Source organism: Aotus nancymaae, unplaced genomic scaffold, assembly GCF_030222135.1.
Source record: "Aotus nancymaae isolate 86718 unplaced genomic scaffold, 86718_ANA_hifiasm-v0.15.2.pri h1tg000040l, whole genome shotgun sequence".
NCBI classification, from domain to species: Eukaryota; Metazoa; Chordata; class Mammalia; order Primates; family Aotidae; genus Aotus; species Aotus nancymaae.
In genome coordinates, this window is record NW_026988454.1 from 100422794 (window position 1) to 100449424 (window position 26631).

At 36.8% G+C, this 26631-nt stretch overlaps 1 protein-coding gene across 1 annotated transcript in view; it reads left to right on the plus strand.

The window, feature by feature from the left end:
• The window catches only part of EYS (eyes shut homolog), a 2025572-nt gene that overhangs the window by 310286 nt on the left and 1688655 nt on the right, over positions 1–26631 (plus strand). The window contains 1 exon segment of the mRNA XM_021676159.2: positions 13358–13472. Within this exon segment, the coding sequence (XP_021531834.2) occupies positions 13358–13472 (115 nt within the window).

The window sequence follows — 26631 nt, forward strand, 5'->3', positions numbered from 1 at the left end:
CCTCTCAAATTCTGAGATATTTCAAGGGACAATGATATTCTCTTTTATATTCTGTTTATTGTGTATTTGTTTTTTTTTTTTTTTTTTTGCTGTTTTCTATTCACTGAATTTAGATTATAGTATCTTACACTACTGAAATTTCAATTTGATGTATTAACATAACTTATCCCACCCCCACCCCCAAGTCAGCTTCAGCATTTATTTTATTTGGCTTGTGATAAGTCTCACCATGTCAGCTATGGGTAGAATTAAGGTTTTCAGTTTAGGTCACAAATATAGCAAATTAAGTATGCACTATGACTTTGAAATAGAACACTGCATTTGCAGAAATGCAAGTCAACATATTTCAACATATAATAAAATTATATTTTCATATTAATTTTGAAAAATGATTTTTAAAATAGCAATCACATATTTGCATGAGGAATTTATTAATTAATGGAATGCTTCCACTTAGTCACTCAATAATTTTCAACAGGAAATCTTAATCTTTTGGAGTTAATTATCTCAAAAGCTAGGCTGCTGCATTTTTCTTTTCTTGAAATCAATAGCCACATTTATAAGGCTAACTTTTGAATCAATCATTCTGAAATTCAATATAGGAAAAACTTTGTTAAATTTTAAATATACTTTTTAACTTCTGATTCTGGTCATCAACTATGTAACTATTTAAAATATCTGGAAAAAATTTTGCCATTTTCTCATCAAGAGTAGCTTTTGCTACTATTAATATGACTTCATATTTTGGGGTACTGTTTTAGGTGACAGGAGGTATCCTATAATCTGACCTCCTAAGTGCCTCATTTAAGAACATATGTTCTCATCAGTATAAACTTGTTTCTTTCCTTGGATGTATTAATTTCCATATAAATAATAAATAAGTTAGTACAGACATATGCACATAAAATTTGAATTAACCTCATGAAATCTTTAAGTCTTCCTGTCATTCCTGACTGAAAGAAACTTAGCCCTTTAATGCTCTGCACAACCTCCACTATTTCTTAATATCCAATATTCTTCCACTGTGCCCTCTGTATCTTTTTGTCCACAGAATATTTTCCAAGTATCCACAATGTACTTTCTTTTCTCGAATTTTTTATTTTGATTTTATATTTTTTAGAGACAGGATCTCATGTGTTCACCCAGGCTGGCGTGTAGTGTTGCGAACCCAGCTCATGTCAGTCTCAACCTCCTGGGCCCAAGCAATCCTCCCACTTCAACCTCCTGAGTAACTGAGTACCTAAGACTACCCGCCAGGCTAGTTTTTTGAATAAAGAAATGTAGACATGGGGTCTTACTATGTTGCCCAGGCTGGTCTGCAACTCCTGGAGTCAAGCAATCCTCCTGCCTCAGCCTCCCAAAGTGCTGGGATTACAGATGTAAGCCACCATGCCCAACCCACAGTATTTTTGCTACTATACCTTCCTTTCTTTTTCTCACTGGAACCTGAGGACAGGTTTTCCTGTAGCCTTCCTAGCTGGTCACTATTTATTCTGTGCTATGTATGGTACACATACATACTATTGTGTACCATAGGCAATGAAGTGAAGTGTATAGACAGGGTTGCCCTCGTTCCCATATTCAGGCCATTTGTTTCTTGCTACTGAAATCCCTAGCCAGCAGCTATATCTTCTCTCTCTGACTCTCTTCCACTCCCCCTCCCCTTGGCTCCTTTTCTAGTACCTTTTCTCTTAGTTCCTGTTCATCCTTTACTAAATGTTTTAGCATGTAGCTTGCTGACCTTTTCTTTATCACCACTGTGATCATATTTTTTGATAACTGTGGTATCCTTCTTGGAAATCCACTCACTTCTGTTGTTTAAATCTTTTGATACTTATTTTACTAATTTCCCCTCTCCTTCACCTTGATCCATCTCCCATGGTCTTATTCTGTAAGTTATTATGCCTGTAGTTGTATACTCTGCAGTACCTTTAATTTAAATTCCTTCACTCTCTGATCCCCGCTTCCTGTATTTCAAGTTCAAACACTCATGTGCTCTAATGACAAAATTTCGTAAAATTTTTATAAAGCAACAGGCACCTCCAATTATATGACTGTATGACATTCCTTTGTCCAGTACCCATGGCAGGTACCCATTTTCTTTAAAAAAAAACAACTTACACATCCAGTTTCAAATTCCTTAACTTTCTATGTTCCATTGACCTGAAAACACCAAACCTGTTTAATTCTCATCCTGCCACAAAACTCTTGTCCATTACATATATTTCTAATATAGCAGCTCAGACTTAATTTATTCTGAATTCATAATTGATTTTTGAGCCCTGGACAAACCTGCTTTTTTGCCGGTATTCTTTTATATTACTCTTTGATTTCTTCTTTTCTCTCTTTCAACACGTCTTGTCCATCAATGAATCCTTTAAACTCTCCGATAACTGCATATCACAGGTATGAACACTTTTATCATTATGAAGGTTAATACCCTTATTCAAGCCAAATTATCATCTGGAACATTTCAAGAGCCTCTCTCTTGACCTCATTCTTTTGAATCTTTATTCAGGTACATGTCAAATAATGAATGGCTATCTCATCAAAACAAAAACAAAAACAAAAAAAAGTTAATGTTTTGGTGGAGATTTGAATGATATGGGACAATGTGCAGCTGTCTAGGGGCAGAGTCTTCATAGCAGAGGAAGTACCCATTGCAAAAATCCCTGGCCCATTCAGGCCATACTCATGAGTCCAGACAAACTGGTCTGAAGAAAGCAAGAGAAGTAGCTGAAATGAAGATGGAAGAGAAACCAGAATCTGGGGATTTTAGATCATGAATGCCTTTTTAAACTCTTTCATTTTTACTTTAAGTACAATGAGAAGTATTGCAGTGTTGCTCACAAATAAGTTACATTATTTGGCTTATATTTTTAAATTTTAATGTGACTGTTGTTTTGAAAGGAAACTGAACAGAGACATGGACAGATGCAAAGAGACTGTTAGTAAGCTATTATAGTAATTATACATAGTAATTTGGGTAGGACAGTGACATAGATTAGAATTAGAGAGAGGACTAGGAAAGAAAGAAGTGGTTTGATTATGGGTATATATTTAAGATGGAGTCAATACAATGTTTCTTTAGACTGGAGTGAATGACAGAGAAAAAGAACAAATACAGTGACCATAGTTTTTGAAGTGAGCAACAAGAAAACAGATTGCCATTATTTTAGATGGTGTAAGTTACAGACAAGGAAAATGTAAAATAGTTTCCTTGCTTTTTTTTTTTTTTGTGTGTGTGTATATATATGTGTGTGTGTGTATATATATATATATATATATAAAACTGCACTTCAGGTCCTGGGGTACACATGCAGAACATGCAGGATTGTTACATAGGTACATACATGGCAATGTGGTTTCCTGCCTTCATCCCCCCCATCACCTCCATCTGGCATTTCTCCCCATGTTAGCCCTCCCCAGCCTCCCCACCCCCAGTGTCCCTCCCTTGGCCCCCCCAACAGACCCCAGTGTGTGATGCTTCCCTCCCGGTGTCCATGTGTTCTCATTGTTCAACACCCACCTATGAGTGAGAACCTTCAGTGTTTGATTTTCTGTTCTTGTGACAGTTTGTTGAGAAAGATGGTTTCCAGATTCATCTATGTCCCTGCAAAGGACACGAACTCATCATTTTTATGGCTGCATAGTATTCCATGGTGTATATGTGCCACATTTTCCTTGTCCAGTCTTTCATCAATGGGTATTTGGGTTGGTTCCAGGTCTTTGCTATTGTAAACAGTGCCGCAATGAAAATATGTGTGCATGTGTCTTTATAATAGAATGATTTATAATCCTTTGGATATATATCTAGTAATGGGGTTGCTGGGTCCAATGGAATTTCTATTTCTATATCCTTGAGGAATTGCCACACTGTCTTCCACAATGGTTGAACTAATTTACACACCCACCAATATTGTAAAAGTGTTCCTATTTCTCCACATCCCCTCCAGCATCTGTTGTCTCCAGATTTTTTAATGATGGCCATTCTAACTGGCATGAGATGGTATCTCAATGTGGTTTTGATTTGCATTTCTCTAATGACCAGTGATGATAAACATTTTTTCATATATTTGTTGGCCTCATAAATGTCTTCTTTTGAAAAGTGTCTGTTAATGTCCTTTGCCCACTTTTGAATGGGTTTGTTTGTTTGTTTTATTATCGTAAATCTGTTTCAGTTCTTTGTAGATTCTGGATATTAGCCCTTTGTCAGATGGGTAGATTGCAAAATTTTTTCCTATTCTGTTGGTTACTGGTTCACTCTTGTTCTTTTGCTGTGAAGAAGCTCTTAAGTTTAATTAAACCCCGTTCATTTAGTTTAGCTTTTGTTGCCAATGCTTTTGGTGTTGTAGTCATAAAGTCCTTGCCTATGCCTGTTTCCTAAATGGTTTTGCCTAGATTTTCTTCTAGGGTTTTTATTCTGTTAGGTCTTATGTTTAAGTCTTTAATCCATCTGGAGTTGATTTTAGTGTAAGGTGTCAGGAAGGGGTCCAGTTTCTGCTTTCTGCACATGGCTAGCCAGTTTTCCCAACACCATTTATTAAACAGGGAATCCTTTCCCCATTGCTTGTTTTTGTTAGGTTTGTCAAAGATAGGATGGTTGTAGATATGTTGTGTTGCCTCCGAGGCCTCTCTTCTGTTCCATTGGTCTACATCTCTGTTTTGGTACCAGTACCATGCTGTTTTGATTACTGTAGCCTTGTAGTATAGTTTGAAGTCCGGTAGTGTGATGCCTCCTGCTTTGTTCTTTTTGCTTAGAATTGACTTGGCTATGCGGGCTCTCTTTTGGTTCCATATGAAGTTTAAGGTGGTTTTTTCCAGTTCTGTGAGGAAGGTCATTGGTAGCTTGATGGGGATAGCATTGAATCTGTAAATTACTTTGGGCAGTATGGCCATTTTCACAATATTGATTCTTCCTAATCATGAACATGGAATGTTTCTCCATCTGTTTCTGTCCTCTCTTATTTCGTTGAGCAGTGGTTTGTAGTTCTCCTTGAAGAGGTCCTTTACGTTCCTTGTTAGTTGTATTCCTAGGTATTTTATTCTCTTTGTAGCAATTGTGAATGGCAGTTCGTTCTTGATTTGGCTCTCTTTAAGACTGTTATTGGTGTATAGGAATGCTTGTGATTTTTGCGCATTGATTTTGTATCCTGAGACTTTGCTGAAGTTACTTATCAGTTTCAGGAGATTTTGGGCTGAGACAATGGGGTCTTCTAGATATACAATCATTGTCATCTGCAAATAGAGACAATTTGACTTCCTCCTTTTCTAATTGAATACCCTTTATTTCTTTTTCTTGTCTGATTGCTCTGGCTAGAACTTCCAATACTATATTGAATAGGAGTGGTGAGAGAGGGCATCCTTGTCTAGTGCCAGATTTCAAAGGGAATGCTTCCAGTTTTTGCTCATTTAGTATGATACTGGCTGTGGGTTTGTTTTAAATAGCTTTTATTATTTTGAGATACGTTCCCTCAATACCTAGTTTATTGAGAGTTTTTAGCATAAAGCTCTGTTGAATTTTGTTGAAGGCCTTCTCTGCATCTATTGAAATAATCATGAGCTTTTTGTCTTTGGTTCTGTTTATGTGGTGGATTACCTTTATAGATTCACATATGTTGAAACAGCCTGGCATCCCCGGGATGAAGCCTACTTGATTGTGATTGATAAGCTTTTTCATTTGCTGTTGCAATTGGTTTGCCAGTATTTTATCGAAGATTTTTGTGTCTGTGTTCATCATGGATATTAGCCTGAAGTTTTCTTTTTTCTGTTGAGTCTCTACCAGGTTTTGGTATCAGAATGATGTTGGTCTCATAAAATGATTTGGGAAGAATTCCCTCTTTTTGTATTGTTTGGAATAGTTTCAAAAGGAGTGGTACCAGCTCTTCTTTGTATGTCTGTTAGAATTCAGCTGTGAACCCATCTCGACCTGGGCTGTTTTTTGGTTGGTGGGATCTAAATTGCTGCCTCAATTTCAGCCCTTGTTATTGGTCTATTCAGGGTTTCGACTTCTTCCTGGTTTAGGCTTGGTAGAGTGAAAGTATCCAGGAATTTAGCCATTTCTTCCAGGTTTACTGGTTTGTGTGCATACCAGTTGTTTGTAGTAATCTCTGATGGTAGTTGTATTTCTGTGGAATCAGTGGTGATATCCCCTTTATCATTTTTTATTGCATCTATTTGATTCTTTTCTCTTTTCTTTTTTATTAATCTGCCTATCAGTCTGTCTATTTTGTTGATCTTTTCAAAAAAACCAGCTCCTGGATTTATTGATTTTTTGAAGGGTTTTTGTGTCTCTATTTCCTTCTGTTCTGCTCTGATCTTAGTTATTTCTTGTCTTCTGCTAGTTTTGAGTGTTTTTTTTTTATATATATATTCTTCCTCTAGCTCTGTCAATTTTGATGACAGGGTGTTGATTTTAGATCTTTCCTTGCTTCTCATGTGGGCATTTATTGCTATAAATTTTCCTCTAGACAGTGCTTTAAATGTGTCCCAGAGATTCTGGTATGTTGTGTCCTCATTCTCCTTGTTTTTGAAGAACATCTTTATTTCTGCCTTCATTTCATTGTTTATCCAGTCAACATTCAAGAGCCAGTTGTTCAGTTTCCATGAAGTTATGTGGTTCTGAGTTAGTTTCTTAATCCTGAGTTATAATTTGATTACACTGTGGTCTGAGAGACTATTTGTTATGATTTCCATTCTTTTGCATTTGCTGAGGAGTGATTTACTTCCAATTATGTGGTCAATTTTAGAGTAGGTGTGATGTGGTGCTGAGAAGGATGTTATATTCTGTGGATTTGGGGTGGAGAGTTCTGTATATGTCTATTAGGTTTGCTTGGTCCAGATCTGAGTTCAAGTCCTAGATATCCTTGTTCATTTTCTCTCGTTCACCTAATATTGACAGTGGAGTGTTAAAGTCTCCCACTATTATTGTGTGGGAGTCTAAGTCTCTTTGTAGGTCATTAAGAACTTGCTTTATGTATCTAGGTGCTCCTGTATTGGGTGCATATATATTTGGAGTCATTTTCTCTTCTTGTTGCCTTGATCCTTTTACCATTATGTGATGCCCTTCTTTGTCTCTTTTGATCTCTGTTGGTTTAAAGTCTATTTTATCAGAGACTAGGATTGCAACTCCTGCTTTTTTTTACTCTCCATTTGCCTTGGTAAATCTTCCTCCATCCCTTTATTTTGAGCCTATGTATATCCTTGCATGTGAGGTGGGTTTCTTGGATATAGCACACGATGAGTTTTGACTTTTTATCCAATTTGCCAGTCTGTGTCTTTTTGTTGTGGCATTTAGCCCATTTACATTTAAGGTTAATATTGTTATGTGTGAATTTGATCCTGCCATGTTGATGCAAGCTGGTTGTTTTTCCCATTAGTTGACACAGTTTCTTCATTGTGTCGATGCTTTTTACCATTTGGTATGTTTTTGGAGTGTCTGGTACTGGTTGTACCTTTATATGTTTAGTGCTTCTTTCAGGAGCTCTCATAAAGCAGGCCTGGTGGTGACAAAATCTCTCAGCAATTGCTTGTTCAAAAAGGATTTTATTTCTCCTTAGCTAATGAAGCTTGGTTTGGCTGGATATGAAATGCTAGGTTGAAAGTTCTTTTCTTTCAGGATGTTGAATATTGGCCCCCACTTTCTTCTGGTTTGTAGGGTTTCTGCTGAGAGATCTGCTGTGAGTCTAATGGGCTTCCCTATGTGGCTAACCCAACCTTTCTCTCTGGCTGCGCTTAGCATTTTCTCCTTCATTTCAACCCTGGTGAATCTGACAATTATGTGCCTTGAGGTTGCTCTTATTGAGGAATATCTTTGTGGTGTTCTCTGTATTTCCTGGACTTGAATATTGGCCTGCCTTGCTAGGTTGGAGAAGTTCTCCTGGATAATATCCTGAAGAGTATTTTCCAGCTTGGATTCATTCTCTCTGTCACTTTCAGGTACACCTATCAAATGTAGATTAGGTATTTTCACATAATCCTGTATTTCTTGGAGGCTTTGTTCATTTATTTTCACTCCTTTTTCTCTAATCTTGCCTTCTCCTTTTATTTCATTGAATTGATCTTCAGTCTCTGATATCTGTTCTTCTGCTTGGTCAATTCGGCTATTGCAACTTGTATATGCTTCATGAAGTTCTTGTGTTGTGTTTTTCAGCTGCATCAAGTTATTTATATTCTTCTCTAAGCTGTTTATTCTCGTTAGCATTTTGTCAAACCTGTTTTCAAGGTTCTTAGTTTCTTTGCATTGGGTTAGAACAGGTTCTTTTAGCTCAGAGAAGTTTCTTATTACCTACTTTTTGAAGCCTGTTTCTGTCAATTTATTGGACTCCTTCTCCATCCAGCTTTGTTCCTTTGCTGATGAGGAGTTGTGATCCCTTGGAGGAGGAAAGACATTCTGATTTTGGGTGTTTTCATCCTTTTTTTGCTGGTTTCTTCCCATCTTTGTGGATTTATCTACCTGTGGTGTTTGTAGTTGGTGACTTTCAGATGGGGTCTCTGAGTGGATGTCCTTTTTGTTGTTGATGAAGTTATTTCTTTCTGTTGTTTAGGTTTCCTTCTAACAGTCAGACCCCTCAGCTCTTGGACTGCTGGGCGTCCATTCCAGACTCTGCTTGCCTGGGGATCACTTCTGGCAGCTGCAGAACAGTAAGGGTTGCTGCCAGTTTCTTCTTCTGTTATCTTTGTCCCAGAAGGGTACCTGGCAGATGTCAGCCTGAGCTCTCATTTATGAGGTATCTCTTTGGATATATGGGTGTTAGGGAGCTTGAGGAGACAGTGTGTTCCTTATAGGAGCTCAAGTGCTGAGCTGTGAGCTCTGTTGTTCCATTCAGAGCTGCTGGGCAGGTATGTTTAAGTCTGCTGCAGTAGAATTCATAACCATCTTTTTTTCCAGGTGCCCTGTCCTGAGAAAGTGGGGCTTTATTTATAAGTTCCTGACATGCTGCTGCCTTTTTTCAGAGCTGCCCTGCCCAGCAAGGAGGTAGCATAGTCACAGTCTGCCAGCAGAGGCTTTGCTGAGCTGCCATGGGCTCTGCCCAGCTGCTGTGTGAACTTCTTTGCAGTTTCGTTTACAGAGGTATAGTTAGAACTGCCTTGGTAATGGCAGTCTGCCTCAGTAATGGTAGACTGCCTCAGTAGTGATGGACTGACTCGGTAGTGGCGGACTGACTTGGTAACGGTGGACGCCCTTTCCCCCACAGAGCTGGCCCATCCAGGGTCCAGCTGCACTTGCTGCAAAACACTCAATCCAGAGTGTTTCAGATTGCTGGTCTTTGTGTGGGTGGGACCTGCTGAGTCAGATCATCTGGCTTCCTGTTTCTGCCTCCTTTCTTTCTATTGAATGGGTAGCTCTGTCTCCCAGGCATTCCAGGCACCAGTGGAAACAGCCATCCAGATTTATGTGAGTTTTTGTGCAGAGACCCACTGCGCCAGCTGAAACAGCCATGCTGGAAACTTATGGTGCTTTTCAGCCCAGGAATCTCCTGGTCTGTGGGCAGTAATAACTCATTTGGAAATGCAGTGATCACTCACCCTCTGCATTGTTCCCGCTGGGAACTGCACTCCAGAGCTGTTCCTATTTGGCCATCTTGTATCCACCAGCCACTTATTCTTTTTTCTCAAAAAAAGAGTATATATGTTTTAAAATCATGTTATTCCTCCACCAGTGCCATTCAGTGGATTCCTGTGCATTAATAAAACCTGAAGTATTTAACATGCTTACCCAGTGAGCCATATTTTTCTCCTGCCTATCTCTCTGTCATTATCTCTTACTAAGTCACCAGTCTGGTCTTTGAGATGTTTCCTGAGTACCTCAAGGGCTTTCTGCTTCAATCTTCAGTATTTTCCATTTCATTGTCTGACATGTACTTTTCCCAGAAAGCACAGTAGCAATTTGTATACTTCCTTCAGCCATTCAATCAAATATTATCTCCTCAAATATGTCTTTCCTGTTGAGATCCTCACACAGTCTTGAAATTCCTCTTCTCAATTTCTCTCTCCTCTTTTATCCGGCTTTAATTAATTAATTATATAGCACCTATCCTTATCTGTCATATACTCACGTATTTATAATTTTCTCTCCCCCATAAACTAATGTATAATAAGGCAGAGGAGTTGCTGTTATAATAGGTTTAATACTTGCTTTGTGTATTCTAGGATAAAGAGAGAGAGATTTTTCTTTTCACCTTGAAGTAAATATTAAATCTTATTTACTTCCTGAGATCCAGTGACCTTGTTGCTCAGTTTATGCTTAAAAGATAAATTCATGATATGAAATAGTCCACAAGTCTAGACATTTGTCTATGCCCACACAAGTCACAGTATGTAAGCGTGCAATCGTATTGTAAAGATTCCATTATAAGAGTAAGTTTTAATTTACTTCAAAGGCTTTTTTTCCCCAAGTAGTGGAATAGGTACATGACAGCATTGAAATTGATACAAGTAACTTTGCCTCAGAATCCCCATGTATGCATGATGAAGCCAAAGAGAAAAATGTGAAGTACAATGTTTTAAGACAAAAATTACAACTTAAAAATGATAAAAACTACAAATAGAATAGTTCATATCCTGAAAAAAAAAAGTATCAAAAATCTCTTCCAAGTTTTCAAACAAGTGATGAGAGTATTTCAAGATAGCACAGCAGAGAAAACTATTTGGAGTTACTTTATAACTATCTCCATTCCATTTACTAGGATAGTATAAAGTTTTAAAAAGCTATTTCAGCCCCAAACTTTAAAAGTATACTTCCAATTTGAAGTTAACTCTTTAAAAAAATTATTTTTTAAAATGTTTTAGTTTATAAAATTTTACTTTATTATTTTAATACAGTAATTATTTTTACTAATTGTTAGTAAAATATTGAACATTGAATTTTTAATTATATTAACAGTATGGGCTTTTCTTAACATTTTGAAAATATACATTATGAAACATTTAAAATGTAGTGAATATTGTTACACTGATTTTTATTTTAGTTTATAAATTATGTAACTTTAAAAATAAATAGCTGGTATAAGTAACAGTGGTTCTGTATTACATAAAACATTTACCAAAATGCTGGTGATGGAATTTTGTTCTGATATTGCTGTCCCTACCCTGTTAATGCTGTGTTCCCAACAGTGCCTTACACTTAAAATCAGTAGTGTGTATTCCATAGGTTACTGGACAAAATTTGAAATGCTATGTCCAAGAAATAGAGTAAAGTGAATTAGCTAGTGAATATTAGCTTTATTGGCAAAAAGAAACCTAATAGTAGAAAGATACTTAAGTCAGTGGTAAGGAATCATTTTAGGAAAAAAAAAAGTAAAAGAGGACAGGAGTATGTTTTCTTGTCTCCTCTTTTCCACTAATATATTTTATTTCCATTATGTTTTTTTCTTCCATTTCATGTATCTTCACAGATCCTATCTGCTTTCCTATGTATCACCTCCCATTTTTTCACTAAAATGACACCTTAAATATTTCCATCACAATCATGAGACTATCCTTACCCTGAAGTCTCAAAATAATTTTATATAAAATCATTACTATAAATTGGATATTCTAGAAACATGGTGATCTGAAAGGCATTTCTTTTGTCTCCTGCCATATTTAAAACAATCATCCTCTGACTAAAATGGCTGCTGGACATCTAGAGTAGTTCAAATTTGTTAGCTATAAGTCTCTCTGACTATCTCAACAGAAGACATTGATGTACTTCTTTAAATATGTTTCTTAAAAAGGTCCATGTTGTTTCAAAGTGTGCTCATGTATTTTCTTTCCTTTTGTTTTCTCTGTTTTACTTTCTTAAATGTCAAGGCTACTATCAAAACTTTCTTTTTCCTTGAAAGCTGGCTGAGTTGATAGGATGTCATTTTTCTTAATCAGTAAGACTTGGAAGCTCCTCTTAAATTACAAGCCATCACTGGAAATTCAGTCCTTTCCAACTCAAAGGGAAAATTGAAACTCATCAACTTTTAGGATATTCTAAAGCTCTTCTCTTCTTTATGTTCCTACATGCTCATCCTCAATAGGAGGGGATGCTACCTTTCATTAAGTTGCTATTTGGAGTGAAAGATGTAAAATAAATATGTATTAATATCTGGTGTAATAGAATAGAATATATTAATAGTCTTCATCTGTGGAATAGCAGAGTATAATATACTTAAAGTTAGGCCAGACTTAATTTTATTAACAGCTCTAACATTTGTAAGTAATATGACCAAAGCAACTAATGTAATTTCTATGAGTATGTTTCCTCATTTATAAAAGTGATAAATAAAAATATATTTCACAACTTGTAAAAATTGAATGAGAATATAAGAAAATTGTGTAAAAGTAATTAGCCTAGTGGCTGGCATATGGTAGGTGCTACAAAAAGTGGATGATTATTTGTGATATGAATGAAGAAATAATTTATTTCTACAAGGTGAAAATGCAAAGCTGTGTGCCTCAAACTACAGGAAAGGTGAATTACTAAAGCATTTTACTGATGCTATTTCAGTGAAATTGTGCCAACATGGCCTTTGATCCCTTTTATGAAATTATTTTGTGTTCTTATAACAGATTTAAAGCTATAAATATATTGTAAATCCACTTCATTAATAAATCTTCTTGTACTATCTTAAAGTCATGAGTGTTATTTTGGTTTTAAAATACTTGGTGTTTACATTAGAAAGAACATTATTACATTTGGGGCCACATTTATTTTATAATAGAAAGTTTACAAAATATTATTTAAGGTACAGGACTGTTTCCCACAAATTAATGAGAAGTGAGGGCAAAGGAAGCCAGAACACCTGTGTGTGTTCTTTAGCAACTTATAGATCACAGATAATGAAGTACAGTAGACTGGAATATAGATTGTTTGAAAAAAAATGTGGAAATGACAAGATACCAACAAACAGACGTCCTATAAATAGCCCAACTATAACTAGACCATTATCATGGTCTAGTTATAGACCACTAGCATTCTATCCTGTCTCAAATTCATGAGGTCATCATTAACTCCCGCTAGCACATTATCGGTATATAATGGTTCCACTAAACATTAAAAATCTCATTTGTCATCTTTTTTCTTCACATTTCAGTAGTTTTCCAAAACATATATATTATTGTTAAATATAGGCTTAGGCCAAAGCTGATTTTATTCTTAAATTTCCAAGAGATTACTAAGAACATACAATGAAAATGTAGTTTACTGTAATTCTTTCCAAATACATAAATATGAGCTTTTTGGTTAAGATCACAGGTATGTAGAAAAAAATGATTAATAATATCATATAATTTAAATAAAATCTTTTTTCTCTAGGAATAATGTTAATAGACTTTTCTGAAAATATTTAAATTGTAATTTTTCTAATTTACACTGATGTATTTACAGTTGTATGCCAGGATTTACTGGAAAAAACTGTGAGAAAGTAATTGACCACTGTAGGCTACTCAGCATCAACTGTCTGAATGAAGAATGGTGTTTCAATATAATTGGAAGATTCAGAGTAAGTAATTTAATACATGGCAACATAATTTAGCACTTCAAAATACAATAGATTCAGTCAGTCTATATTTCAAATGCTCTTATTAATCTTAGCCAGAGAAATATATCCTTATATATAGACTTAAATGTGACTTACGTAAAGCATAGTAACAGGGGTTTAACTTATAAGAATTATGTTGGGAGGGCATTAATAAATGTTCCAGAAGGCTTTTTTATTATAAAGTAAGTATAAAGCTAATTGAGTCCTGGTGATATACCTCTTAGTACATAAAACCCCAGTTACTGATACTTTAAGCTCTTTAACTGGATGAGAAATAAAATCAGTCTAATGGTTGTTAGGGTCCACAAAATACACTTTCTTTAGTGAGTAGTGTTTGAAATTACTTTGCAGATACAAAATGTCTGTACTGTACATGGTAAGGGATGTTCTACAACCTCGCAATGTTACCTGTAGGTGTATATATTAGGAAATTATCAGGTATATACCAAAAGAGACATACACAGGGATTTTCACTCCAAATCTGAAACTGAACCTTGTAAATAAGAGAATGGATAAATTCATCATGGTATAGTCATGCAGTGGAATTATAAAACTGGTTACAATGAATAGACAATAGCTATTTGTATTAATACTTACAAATATAACAATATTAAATTTTAAAATTTTATGGACAGTGTGGCAATATTACTTAAAGTTATAAAATGTGAATATATACCTATTTCTGTAATTACATAAATACATATCAAAAGTATAAACATAAACTTGAGGATTAGCCACACCAGCTTTACTTGAAAGGCAACCTATAGGGAGATAGATGGGAGAGTGAAATCAGTGAGAGTACAAAGGGGACTTTCTGTGTTTCTGCAAAGCTTTGTTTTCCAGAAAAAAAATTTTTTTTTGACAAATAAGGCAAGAAAAATAAACACAACATGAAGGCAGGATAAATAAAAGTAGTGTGGTTTTGATAAGCATACCTCACGACTATTCACTGGAAAGCTATAAAAATTAAAAAGTAAAATTAACAAGTTAAATTTGGCAAAATCTCAGGATTTAACATAATTTTGTAGAAACCAATAGTGTTTCTGTAATATAGCAACTAATTAAGTCATGAAACTAAATATTAATACTATGAAAACAAAATAAATTATAATTATAATTTTATCATAACACTTCAGAAAACACTTAACAAAATGTGGGCAAGATCTCTATGCTGAAAACTAAAAAAGATTACAGAGAGAAACTAAATAAGCCCAATAAATAGTTATAACATATTTATGAAATGAAAGAATTAGTATTTTATGATGTTCTTTTTTCTTACTGATATTAACAAACATTTTGTAGAAATAGGCACGCTAATTATAAAATTGATATGAAACATTAAAGGACCTCAAATAGCTAAGTACTCAAAAAATAATAGCAAATCTGATTGATGTTGCCCACCTGATTTCAAGAGTTACTTTCAAGCTAGAGTATCAAGGCAATGTGGTACTGGCATGTGATGCTTAATATTGAGTGTCAACTTGATTGGATTGAAGGATGCCAAGTATTGATTCTGGGCATGTCTGTGAGAGTGTTGCCAAAGGAGGTTGATTAATATTTGATTCAGTGGGCTGGGGAAGGCACACCCACCCTTAAACTGGATGGATACCACCATCTAATCAGCTGCCAGCGTGGCCAGAATATAAAACAGGCAGAAAAACATGAATAGGCTAGACCGACTTAGCCTCCCAGCCTACAACGTTCTTCTGTGCTGAATGCTTCCTGCTCTCAAACATCAGCCTCCAAGTTCTTCAGCGTTGGAACTCAGACTGGCTTCCTTGGTCCTCAGCTTGCAGATGACCTATTGTGGTACCCTGTGCTCATGTGAGTTAATACTCCTTAATAAACTTTCCTTTTTATATGCATCTGTCCCTATTAGTTCTGTCCCTTTGGAGAACCCTAACTAATACATAGCATAAGGATGAACTAGAAGATCACAGACAGACACACACACACACTCACACACACACAAAAAAAAAAAGAAAAAAAAAGGAGAGTTCAAAAATAGATCCACAGGGAGATGTTCTGTTGAGTTCCTACAAAAACACCAAGATAATTTAATGAACAAAGGAATAGCTTTTTATCAAAACACACATGGACAAAAGTGGGCTTATACCCCTTACCTCAAACTACACAATCATTAACTTGACATGAAGCATGAACCCGAGAGTAAAAGAGAAATTTAAAAAACTTCTAGAGAATAAAATGGAGGAAAAAAAACAAAGGAAGATGTCCTTCATGACTATGCATTAGACTAAACCTGGTTAGATAGGGCACAAAAATAATTGGTTTATTGAAATTAATTAGGTTTGAACACTTCTGTGCATCAAAAGATTTTTAAAAAGACAACAATAACCAGTGATTACACACATAAATTTACATTAGAAGTAAATATAATCATAATCCAGGTGTGTACTGTTCACCTGAGATAATATGAAATAAAACAGCTTTATTGGAACAAAATGATGTAATAAATTGAGGGAAATACTAACCAAAAATCAGTTGATGTCTATATTACTTTTATGTAAAGTAGACCATCAGACATAAAATCAGAAATCTTAAAATTCTGATTTTTAAATTTTTTAAATTAAGAAATTAATAAATCCTCTTTCATAGTGGGGTGTATTTGTTTCTTCATGCAAAACTATATTTGAGTTTTATTGTTAATCTTTAAAAGGAAAAAGCAAATAGAATTAGAAATATATAATATAATAATTTTTAGATAAAAAGGAAATAAATGATAAATACATCTTTTAAACAAATTATCTCAGTTTTTTAAATTTTATTTTATTTTATTTTATTTTGCTTTAAGTTTTGGGATATATGTGCAGAACATGCAGGTTTGTTACATAGGTATATACATGCCATGGTGGTTTGCTGCACCTATCACCCCATCATCTAAGTTTTAAAGCCCTGTGTGCATTATGTATTTGTCTTAATGTTCTCCCTCCCCTTGCCACCAACCCCGAAACAGGCTGCAGTGTGTGACATTCCCCTCCCTGTGTCCATGTGTTCTCATTGTTCAACTCTCACTTATGAATGAGAACATGAGATGTTTGGTTTTCTGTTATTCTGTGGTATGCTGAAGATGATGGTTTCCAGCTTCATCCATGTCTGGGCAAAGGACATGAACTCATTCTTTTTATGGCTGCATAGTATTCCATGGTGTATATGTGCCACATTTTCTTTTTCCAGTCTATAATTGATATGTGTCTGGGTTGGTTCCAAGCCTCTTCTATTGAAAATACTGCTGCAGTAAACATATGTGTGCATGTGTCTTTGTAGTAGAATGATTTAAAATCTTGTGGGTGTATACCCAGTAATGGCATTTCTGGGTCAAATTTTATTTCTTGTTCTAGATTCTTGAGGAATCACCACACTGTCTTCTACAATGGTTGAACTAATTTGCTCTCCCACCAACAGTGTAAAAGCATTCCTATTTCTCCACATCCTCACAGGCATCTGTTATTTCCAGACTTTTTGATAATTGCCATTCTAACTGGCATGAGATAGTATATCATTGTGGTTTTGATATGCATTTCTCTAATGACCAATGATGATGAGCTTTTTTTCATGTTTGTTGGCCACATATATGTCTTCTTTTGAGAAGTGTCTGTTGATTTACATTGCCAAGTTTTTGATGAGGTCATTTGTTTTTTTTTCATGTAAATTTGTTTAAGTTCTTTATAGATTCTAGATATCAGACCTTTGTCAAATAGATAGATTGCAAAAATTTTCTACCATTCTGTAGGTTTTCTATTCACTCTGATGTTAGTTTATTTTGCTGTGAAGAAGCGCTTCAGTTTAATTAGATCCTATTTGTCAATTTTGGCTTTTGTTGCAATTGCTTTTGGTGTCTTTGTCATGAAGTCTTTGCCCATGCCTGTGTCCTCAATTGTATTGCCTAGGTTTTCATCTAGGGTTTTTATGGTTTTAGGTTTTACTTTTAAGTCTTTAATCCATCTTGAGTTAATTTTTGTATAAGGTGTAAGGAAGGGGTCTAGTTTCTGTTTTCTGCATATGGCTAGCCAGTTTTCCCAGAACCATTTATTAAATAATGAATCCTTTCCCCATTGCTTTTCAGGTTTGTCAAAGATCAGATGCTGGTATATGTGTGGTGTTATTTTTGAGGTCTCTATTCTGTTCCATTGGTCTACATATCTGTTTTGGTACCAGTACCATGCTGTTTTGATTACTGTAGCCTTGTAATATAGTTTGAAGTCAGGTAGCATGATGCCTTCAGCTTTGCTCTTTCTGCTTAGGATTTTCTTGGCAATATGGGCTCTTTTTGGTTCAATATGGTATTTAAAGTAGTTTTTTCTAGTTCTGTGAAGTGTCAGGGTCTGACAAGCAGACCCCGATCTAACAGCAGATGAATACATTCCGACATAGATTTACAGTGAAAGAATGGGGTGGAGTGTCCAGGACATTCACCTGAAGGAGTTAATGGGTACCAGCCTACACTCACTGGCCTTGCTGGCCTTTATTCAGCACATATTAAATTACAAAGGCTTTTTGTCAATACTACTAGAGGGTAAAAATTAAAGCCAGGTTCCCAGGTCTAAAGCAAACACTATTTGCCGGTGATAAATCTGGTTAGCCTCCCTGCGAGAAGGCCATCCAGCTTGTGAATGATTAAAAGTTAGTTTACAGGACCACATGAGTAAACAGGTTCTTCGGATAAACTCCCTTACATTGCTTTGTTGTTTACTCTTGCTACTCGCTCAAAGAGGATTAGGCTGCCTTCAGCCATAATTCTATCCTGAGGGTTTTACAAAAATTTCCAGCCTTTCAAGAAGGTCTGTGACTATTTTCTATAACTTCCTTTATAATTTCTCTTACAACTCTTCCTATCACCCTACCTGAACCTGCACATCTCCCTCTTTTCTAATTCCTCATCGAGTGTTGTTAATTGAAGATTACAGATGTATGCAGCAGTAGTTTTGTCAGGTGAGGCATTCACCGCTCTTATTCCAGCTTTGCATCCTAGAATTAGTAAGTAACGTAAGACAATCCCGAGTATAAGTAGGAACATTCTTTTCCAATGTGATTTATAATGTTACTTGGCATCTCAGTTCACTGTATGCCATTAATGAGGAATCCCACCGGGGGTGTGTTATTTCCTTTTAGCAAAGCAGTTGCTTTGTTAGAAGCCAGTAAGGGGGTGTTTGCACAGGTGATAGGGCAAAATAAAGGAAGATTTAAGATATGAGCCTGATAGAGTGTAGCAGGTACCGATTATAGGCAGAATGAGAGAATAAAAAAAGAACAAACTATCTGGAATGGTGTCTGTGTCTGGAGCAGGATTCACTCAGCCTCCTGCATTGTCTTCTTCAGCATTCCTCAGGTGATGTCTGGGGCCTGTTTTGTCCTGTAGGATTTTTCCTAAGCCAGCTGAAGTTTGCTTCTTTCCATACTTTGATGAGGACATAGTTTTCAGGTTGGTGCTGATGTATTAGAAATTCTAGGGGTAGTGCCTATGCTAAGAGACCTTTCATAATTTTTGTTAAAGAGCAGGTAAGTGGTTTAAGAAAAACTTGTTGTGCTTTATTTTAATGTCTACTTTACAGAAAAACTGGATGATACTTCTTTAACTTTAGCTAATATGTTTATACACAGAATTTCATTTACAACTAAATTTTTGAAACTTGCTTAGACCTTCAAAGCAAAAATTATACAACATCTCCTGCATAAATTCCTCTATAACATTTTTAACATTTTTCATGAGTTTCACAGAAAATCTTTGGCATGCCTTAACTTTCTGACTTTGTTTTATAACCTTCCTTACTAAAGGTCCTTAACATTTCTTTCTCTTCTTCTTACTTTATCTCTTTATTTGTCATACTTTTTCTGTTTCTCTCTGATGTCTATCTCTTCTCATCTCTCTTATTCTTTCTCTCTATTTCTCTCTCCAATCTTTTTGTTTCTATCTTGAGATATTTTAGCAAAATGCCTTTCTACAGCTGATTGAAATTTATCATGTAAATTTTAAAAATCAAGGGAAGTAAGTTTTGTGCTAGTAAGGTACGTAAGTTCCTAGTATTTAACTTAACCTTTTGAGGCCTTTCTGATCAAGAAGTATGTATGTAAGATATTTCTAAAGAGAAGACATTTGTACTTTTTCAGGTGCTACAAGTAAACCTCTTAACTGTATTCTTTATGAAAGAGTTATACAAATTTAAATATACTGGCTCCACTGGGGCTGCTAGTAAAATATCATCTATAAAATGAATAATCTTGCAATTGGGAAATTCCTTTCTACTGAGAAGTAAAGCCTCATCTACATAATACTGACACATGGTAGAACTGTTCAACATTCCTTGGGGCAGCACTTTCCAGTGAAATTGGCAAGCTGGTCTTTCGTTATGAATAGCTGATAATGTAAGCGCAAATGTTTCTCTGTCCTGTTCTGCTAGGGGAATTGTATAAAAACAGTCTTTTAAGTCAATAACTATTACAGGCCAATCTTGAGGAATTTCTGTGGGGGAGGGGAGCCCCAGTTGCAGTGCTCCCATAGGTTGCAATTTAGCATTAACAGCCTGTAAGTCATGCAAAAGTCTCCATTTGCCAGACTTTTTAGGAATGAAGAAAATGGTCAAGTTCCAAGGGCTGGTTGAGGCTTCTAATTTCTGGTTTTTAATTGCTAGTCAACTAATTCATGGGCTTTCAGTAATTTCTCTCCCTTCAGAGGCCACTATTCTACTTAAATTGGATTTTCAGAGATTCATGTCAGTGGTAGGGTTAGAATAACAAAAGTGGCCATCATCAGAAAAAGGTCTTACAAATTCTTAAATTTTACTTAAATCTTAGCAGAGAACTATAAGCTGGCATGTTGCTTCTCTGCAAGAAATATACGAAATTTCACCATCAGCCACCTGTGAAGCCAGAGACTAGCAGTGTGGGTCCTGGGGTGACAGCCACCTTGCATTCACCTAGACGTGGCCTTTTTTCTGTGCTGACACTCCCCCCACCCACTGCTGGCAGGCTGCTGTCAGCAGTCTGCTACAGGCATGGGCAGTTCCTATCGGCCTGGGGTGCCGCAAGCTTCCCTGCTGCCACGCGTTTTCTTCCACCAATTGCCCGCTTGGCCTAATGGTGTTGGCCTCTAATGTCTTTTTGCTTATCTTTTTATAAGTGTACACCTGATTGCCTTGTTGATCTTGCATTACTGGGCAGGCTAAGAGCTCCCCTTCTAATGCCGCTTGCTTAAGGCAAGGTCCCATAGCTGGAGTGCCTCCCTTGTCATTTTTCCTATTTATTGGAGGAGGCAGCTCAGGCAAAACCTCCATTTTCTCTTTCTTATTTTGGCCCAGTGATAGCAAGGCTGAGGGATTCATGGGTGGTAAAGTATGTGACAGTTCTTCCTCCGTCCCATTTTTAGGCTCTTTTGTGAAAACAGGATCACAGCCTCCCTTATTAAAGCCCATAGCATTAGAGATGATACTGGGACCTGTTGCCCTCATGCATAATTTTGCTTGAGAGTACTTCCCACTTATTCCCAGAGCTCTATGTCTAGCGTGCCTTCTGCTGGGAACCATTAGCTTTAGGAAACAACGCTTTGCATTAGGTCCCTTGATTCAGTCTGTGGAACTGAGGCTCTGCTAGCTTTAAGCAGCTGTTTCAATACTTTTATTTGTTGAGCTGATAACTGTTGTCTCTTGATAAAACACTAGCCTGAAAAATGTCTCCGATCTTTGATGTCGCAAGCAGGCTCCAATGACTTAACAACTATGAAGTCACATTTTCTTTATTTTGGAGGTTCTGTCATGATCTGTTACAACAATGTCCCAGAGAGGGCACCACTGACGAGTCTCCTCACATAGGGCACCACTCTCTGTATCTGACAGGCAGACTTTGACCCAATGACAGATGAATAAATTCACAGTTCACTCAGGCACAAATCTCCAGTGAAAGAGCTGGCTGGGTAGTCGTACTATCCTGAAGCTTAATTTGATCCTGAAGCTTTACAAAACCTTCTGGCCTTCCAAGAAGATCTGTGACTATTTTCTCTAACTTTCTTTATAATTTCTCTTACAACTCTTCCTACCGCCCTGACTGAACCCTTACAATGAAGAAAGTCAATGGTAGCTTGATGGGAATAGCACTGAATATATAAATTACTTTGAGCATAATGGTCATTTTCATGATATTTCATCCTATCCATGAACATGGGATGTTTTTCCATTTGTGTCCTCCCTTATTTCCTTGAGCAGAGGTTTGTAGTTCTCCTGGAAAAGGTCCTTCATGTCCCTTTTAAGTTGTATTCCTAGGCATTTTATTCTCTTTGTAGTAATTCTGAGTGGGTGCTCACTCATGATTTGGCTATCTGCTTGTCTATTAGTGGTGTATAGGAAGCTTGTGAGTTTTAGACATTGATATTGTGTCCTGAGACTTTGCTGAAATTGCTTATCAGCTTAAGGAGTTTTGGGGCTGAGATGATGTGGTTTTCTAAATATACTATCATGTCCTCTGTAAACAGACACAATTCGACTTCCTCTCTTCCTGTTTGAATGCACTTCATTTTTTTCTCCTGCCTGATTGTCCTGGCCAGAACTTCCAATACTGTGTTGAATAGGATTCGTGAGAGGGGGCACCCTTGTGTCGTGCCAGTTTTCAGAGGGAATGCGTCCAGCTTTTGCTCATTCAGTATGATATTGGCTATGTGTTTGTCGTAAATAGCTCTTATTATTTGAGATATGTTCAGTCAGTATCTAGTTTATTGAGAGTTTTTATCATGAAGTGGTGAATTTTATCGAAGGCCTTTCCTGCATCTATTCATATAATCATGTGGTTTTTGTCACTGGTTCTTTTTATGTGATGGATTATGTTTATTGATTTACATATGTTGAAATATCCTTACATCCCATTGATGAGGCCGACTAGATTGTGGTGAAGAAGGTTTTAACTGTGCTGCTGGATTTGTTTTGCCAGTATTTTACTGGGGATTTTCACATTGAAGTTCATTAGGGATATTGGCCTGAAATTTTCTTTTCTTGTTGTGTCTCTGCCAGGTTTTGGAATAAGGATGATGCTGGCCTCATAAAATGAATTCAGGAGGAATCCCTCTATTCTTTTGTTTGTAATAGTTTTAGAAGGAATGGTCCAAGCTCATCTTTGTACTTCTGGTAGAATTCAGCTATGAATTTGTCTGGTCCTTGCCGTTTTTTTGTTGGTATGCTATTAATTACTGCCTCAATTTCAGAACTTGTTATTGGTGTATTCAGGGATTCATCTTGTTCCTGATTTAGTTTAGGGATTCCATTCCTCCTGGGAGGGTGTATGTCTACAGGAATTTATCTATTTATTCTAGATTTTCTGATTTATTTGCATAGAGGTGTTTATAGTATTCTCTGTTGGCATATTTTGTGACATCAGTGGTGATATCCCTGTTATCATTTTTTATTGTGTCTATTAGATTCTTCTATCATATCTTCTTTATTAGTGTGGCTAGCAGTCTATTTTGTGGATCATTTCAAAAAAACCAGCTCCTGGATTCATTTTTTTTAAGTGTTTTTCATGTCTCTATCTCCTTCAGTTCTGCTTTGATCTTAGTTATTTCTTGTCTTCTGCTAGCTTTTGAATGTGTTTGCTCTTACTTCTCTATTTCTTTTAATTGTGATGTTAGGGTCTTATTTTTATATCATTCTCACTTTTTGATGTGGACAGTTAGTGCTATAAATTTCCCTCTATACACTGACTTAGCTGTGTTCCAGAGATTCTGGTGCATTGTGTGTTTGTTTTCATTGGTTTCAAAGATATTAGTTACTTCTGCCTTATTTTTGTTACTTAGCCAGTAGCCATTCGGTGGCAGATTGTTCAGTTTCCATGTAGTTGTGTGGTTTTAAGTAAGTTTCTTAATCCTGAGTTCCAGTTTTTTTTTGCATTGTGGTCTGAGAGGATGTTTGTTATGATTTCCATTCTTTTGCATTTGCTGAGGAGTGTTTTTTTCCAATTATGTGGTTGATTTTAGAGTAAGTATTATGTGGCACTGAGAAAAATGTGTATTCTGTTGATTTGGATTAGAGAGTTCTGTAGATGTCTATTAGGTCTACTTGGTTCAGAGCTGAGTTTAAGTCCTGAATATCCTTTTTAATTTTCTGTATTGTCGATCTGTCTAATATTGACAGTGGGGTGTTAAAGTTTCCCACTATTATTGTGTAGGAGTCTAAGTCTCTTTGTAGGTCTCTATGAACTTGCTTTATGTATCTGGGTGCTCCTGTATTGGGTGCATATATATTTAGGATCATTAGCTCTTCTTGTTGCATTGATCCTTTTACCATTATGTAATGCCCTTCTTTGTCTCTTTTGATCTTTGTTGGTTTAATGTCTGTTTTATCAGAGACTAGAATTGCAACCCCTACCTTTTTTGTTTGCTTTTTGCTTTCCATTTGTTGGTAAATATTCCTCCATCTCTTTATTTTGAGCCTATATGTGTCTCCTGAATACAGCACACTGATGTGTCTTGACTCTATCCAATTTGCCAGTCTGTGTCTTTGAATTGGGGCATTTAGCCCATTTACATATAAGGTTACTAGTGGTATGTACAAATTGGATCCTGTCTGTGATCTAGCTAGTTATTTTGCATATTAGTTGATGCAGTTTCCTCATTCCTCATGTCATTTGTCTTTATATTTTAGTATGTTTTTGCTGTGGCTAATATCGGTTTTTCCTTTCTATATTTAGTCCTTCCTTAAGGACCTCTTGTAAGGCAGGCCTGGTGGTGACAAAACCCCTCAGCATTTTCTTATCTGTAAAGGATTTTATTTCTCCTTCACTTATGAAACTTAGTTTGGCTGGATATGAAATTCTGGGTTGAAAATTTTTTTCATTAATAATGTTGAATATTGGGCACCACTTTTTCCTGACTTGTAGGATTTCTGTAGATAGATTTGTTGTTATTTGGATGGGCTTCCCTTTGTAGGTAACCTGAACTTTCTCTCTGGCTGCCTTTGACCTTTCTTTTCTTCGTTTTAACCATGGGGAATCTGATGATTATGTGTCTTGGGTTGCCCTTCTCAAGGAGTATCTTAGTGGTGTTCTCTTTATTTCCTGAATTTGAATATTGGCCTGTCTTGATAGGTTGGGGAGGTTCTTCTGGATCATATCCTGAAGTGTGTTTTCCAACGTGGTTCCATTCTCCCTGTGACTTTCAGGGACCCCAATCAATTGTGACTTTGGTCTTCTCACATAGTCCTATTGATACATGTATATACTTCACAAAGTTTTCATGCTGTGTTTTTCAGCTCCATCAGGTCATTTATGTTCTTCTCTAAACTGGTTATTTTAGTTAGCAGTTCCTGTAACATTTAGTCTAGGTTTTTTTCTTCCTTGCATTGGGTTAGAACATGCTTCTCTAGTTCAGAGGAGTTTCTTATTACTTTCTGAAACCTAATTCTGTCAGTTCATCAAACTCATTCTCTGATCAGTTTGTGGAGAAGAGGAACCCTGGTTTTTGGAATTTTTATGTTTTTGCGCTGTTTTTTCCTCATCTTCGTGGAGTTACCTACATTTGATCTTTGAGGCTGATGACCTTTGGATGGGGTTTCTGTGCATGGGAGTCCTTTTTGTTGATGTTTATGTTATTGCTTTTTGTTTGTTGATTTTTCTTCTAACAGTCAGGGCTCTATTCTGCAGTTCTGCTACAGTTTGCTGCAGGTTCTCTCCAGACCATATTTGCCTGGATATCACCAGTGGAGGCTGTAGAACATTAACTATTGCTGCCTGCTCCTTGCTCTGAAAGCTTCTTCCCAGCAGGGCACCAGCCTGATATCAGCTGGAGCTCTCCCATATAAGGTGTCTGTTGACCCCTGTTGGGACCTCTCTCCCAGTCAGGAGGCATGGGGGCCAGAGACCCACTTGAAGAGGCAGTCTGTTGCTTAGCAGAGCTCAAGCACTGTGCTGAGAGAACCCTCCTTGTCAGGATCTGCTGCTCTCTTCAGAGCTGGCAGGCAGGAACACTTAAGTGCATAGCCGCCCCTTCTTCCAAGTGCTCTGTCTCTGGGAGATGGTAGTTTTTTTATAATCCCCTGACTTGGATGGCTGCCTTTCTTTCAGAGATACCCTACCCAGTCAAGTGGACTCTAGTGAGGCAGTCTGCCTACAGCTGCTTTGCCGTGTTGTGATGGGTTCTGCCCAGTCATTAGCAGGGTCAGGGGAAAGCCCCCTCTCAAGCCTCATTAATGGCAGATGCCCCTCCCCCCACCAAGCTTGATGGTCCCAGGTTGACTTCAGACTGCTATGCTGGCAGCGAGAATTTCAATCCAGTGATTCTTAGCTTGATGGGCTTCCTGGGAGTGGTACCGGCTCAGTGACACCACTTGGCTCCACGGCTTCAGTCCCCTTTCCAGAGGAGTGAACAGTTCTCTCTCACTGGGGTTCCAGGCACCACTGGGGTACAGAAAAAAAAAAAAACACCTCTGCAGCTAGCTCATGCCTACCCAAACAGCCACCCAGTTTTGTGCTTGAAACCCAGGGCCCTGGTATTGTAGACACATAGGGAATCTCCTGGTCTGCAGATTGCAAAAACCATGGGAACAGTATAGTATCTGGGCAGGATAGCCCAGTCCCACATGGCATAGGCCCTCACTGCTTCCCTTGGCTAGAAGAGGGAGGTCCCCGATCCCTTGCACTTCTAAGGTGAGGCAACACCCTACCCTGTTTCTGCTTGCTCTCCATGGGCTGCACCCACTGCCGAACCAGTCTCAATGAGATTAACCTCAATGAGGTTACTTCAGTTGGAAATGCAGAAATCACCCCCACCTTCTGAATTGGTCTCACTGGGAGCTGCAGATGGGAGCTGTTCCTATTCAGTTATCCTGCCACAATTGGTAATCCAAACTGTCTAAAAATTAATGAAATATTATTTAAAGCAATAAGAAGACATGATTTTATATTTTTATATCACAGAACATAAAAATATACACAGTTTGTATTTCTGCATCACATAGGAAAATTGAGACAACATGTTCACATGTATCTAGGAAAAATATGAGTTGTAATAAACCCACTAAATGGCAATTTAACAGTATGTGCTTGAAATTTTTCAGCCTACAATAATTCAATATCTAAAAATTTCTAAAGTAAATTTAAAATATGATATAAAACATGCATACAAAATACT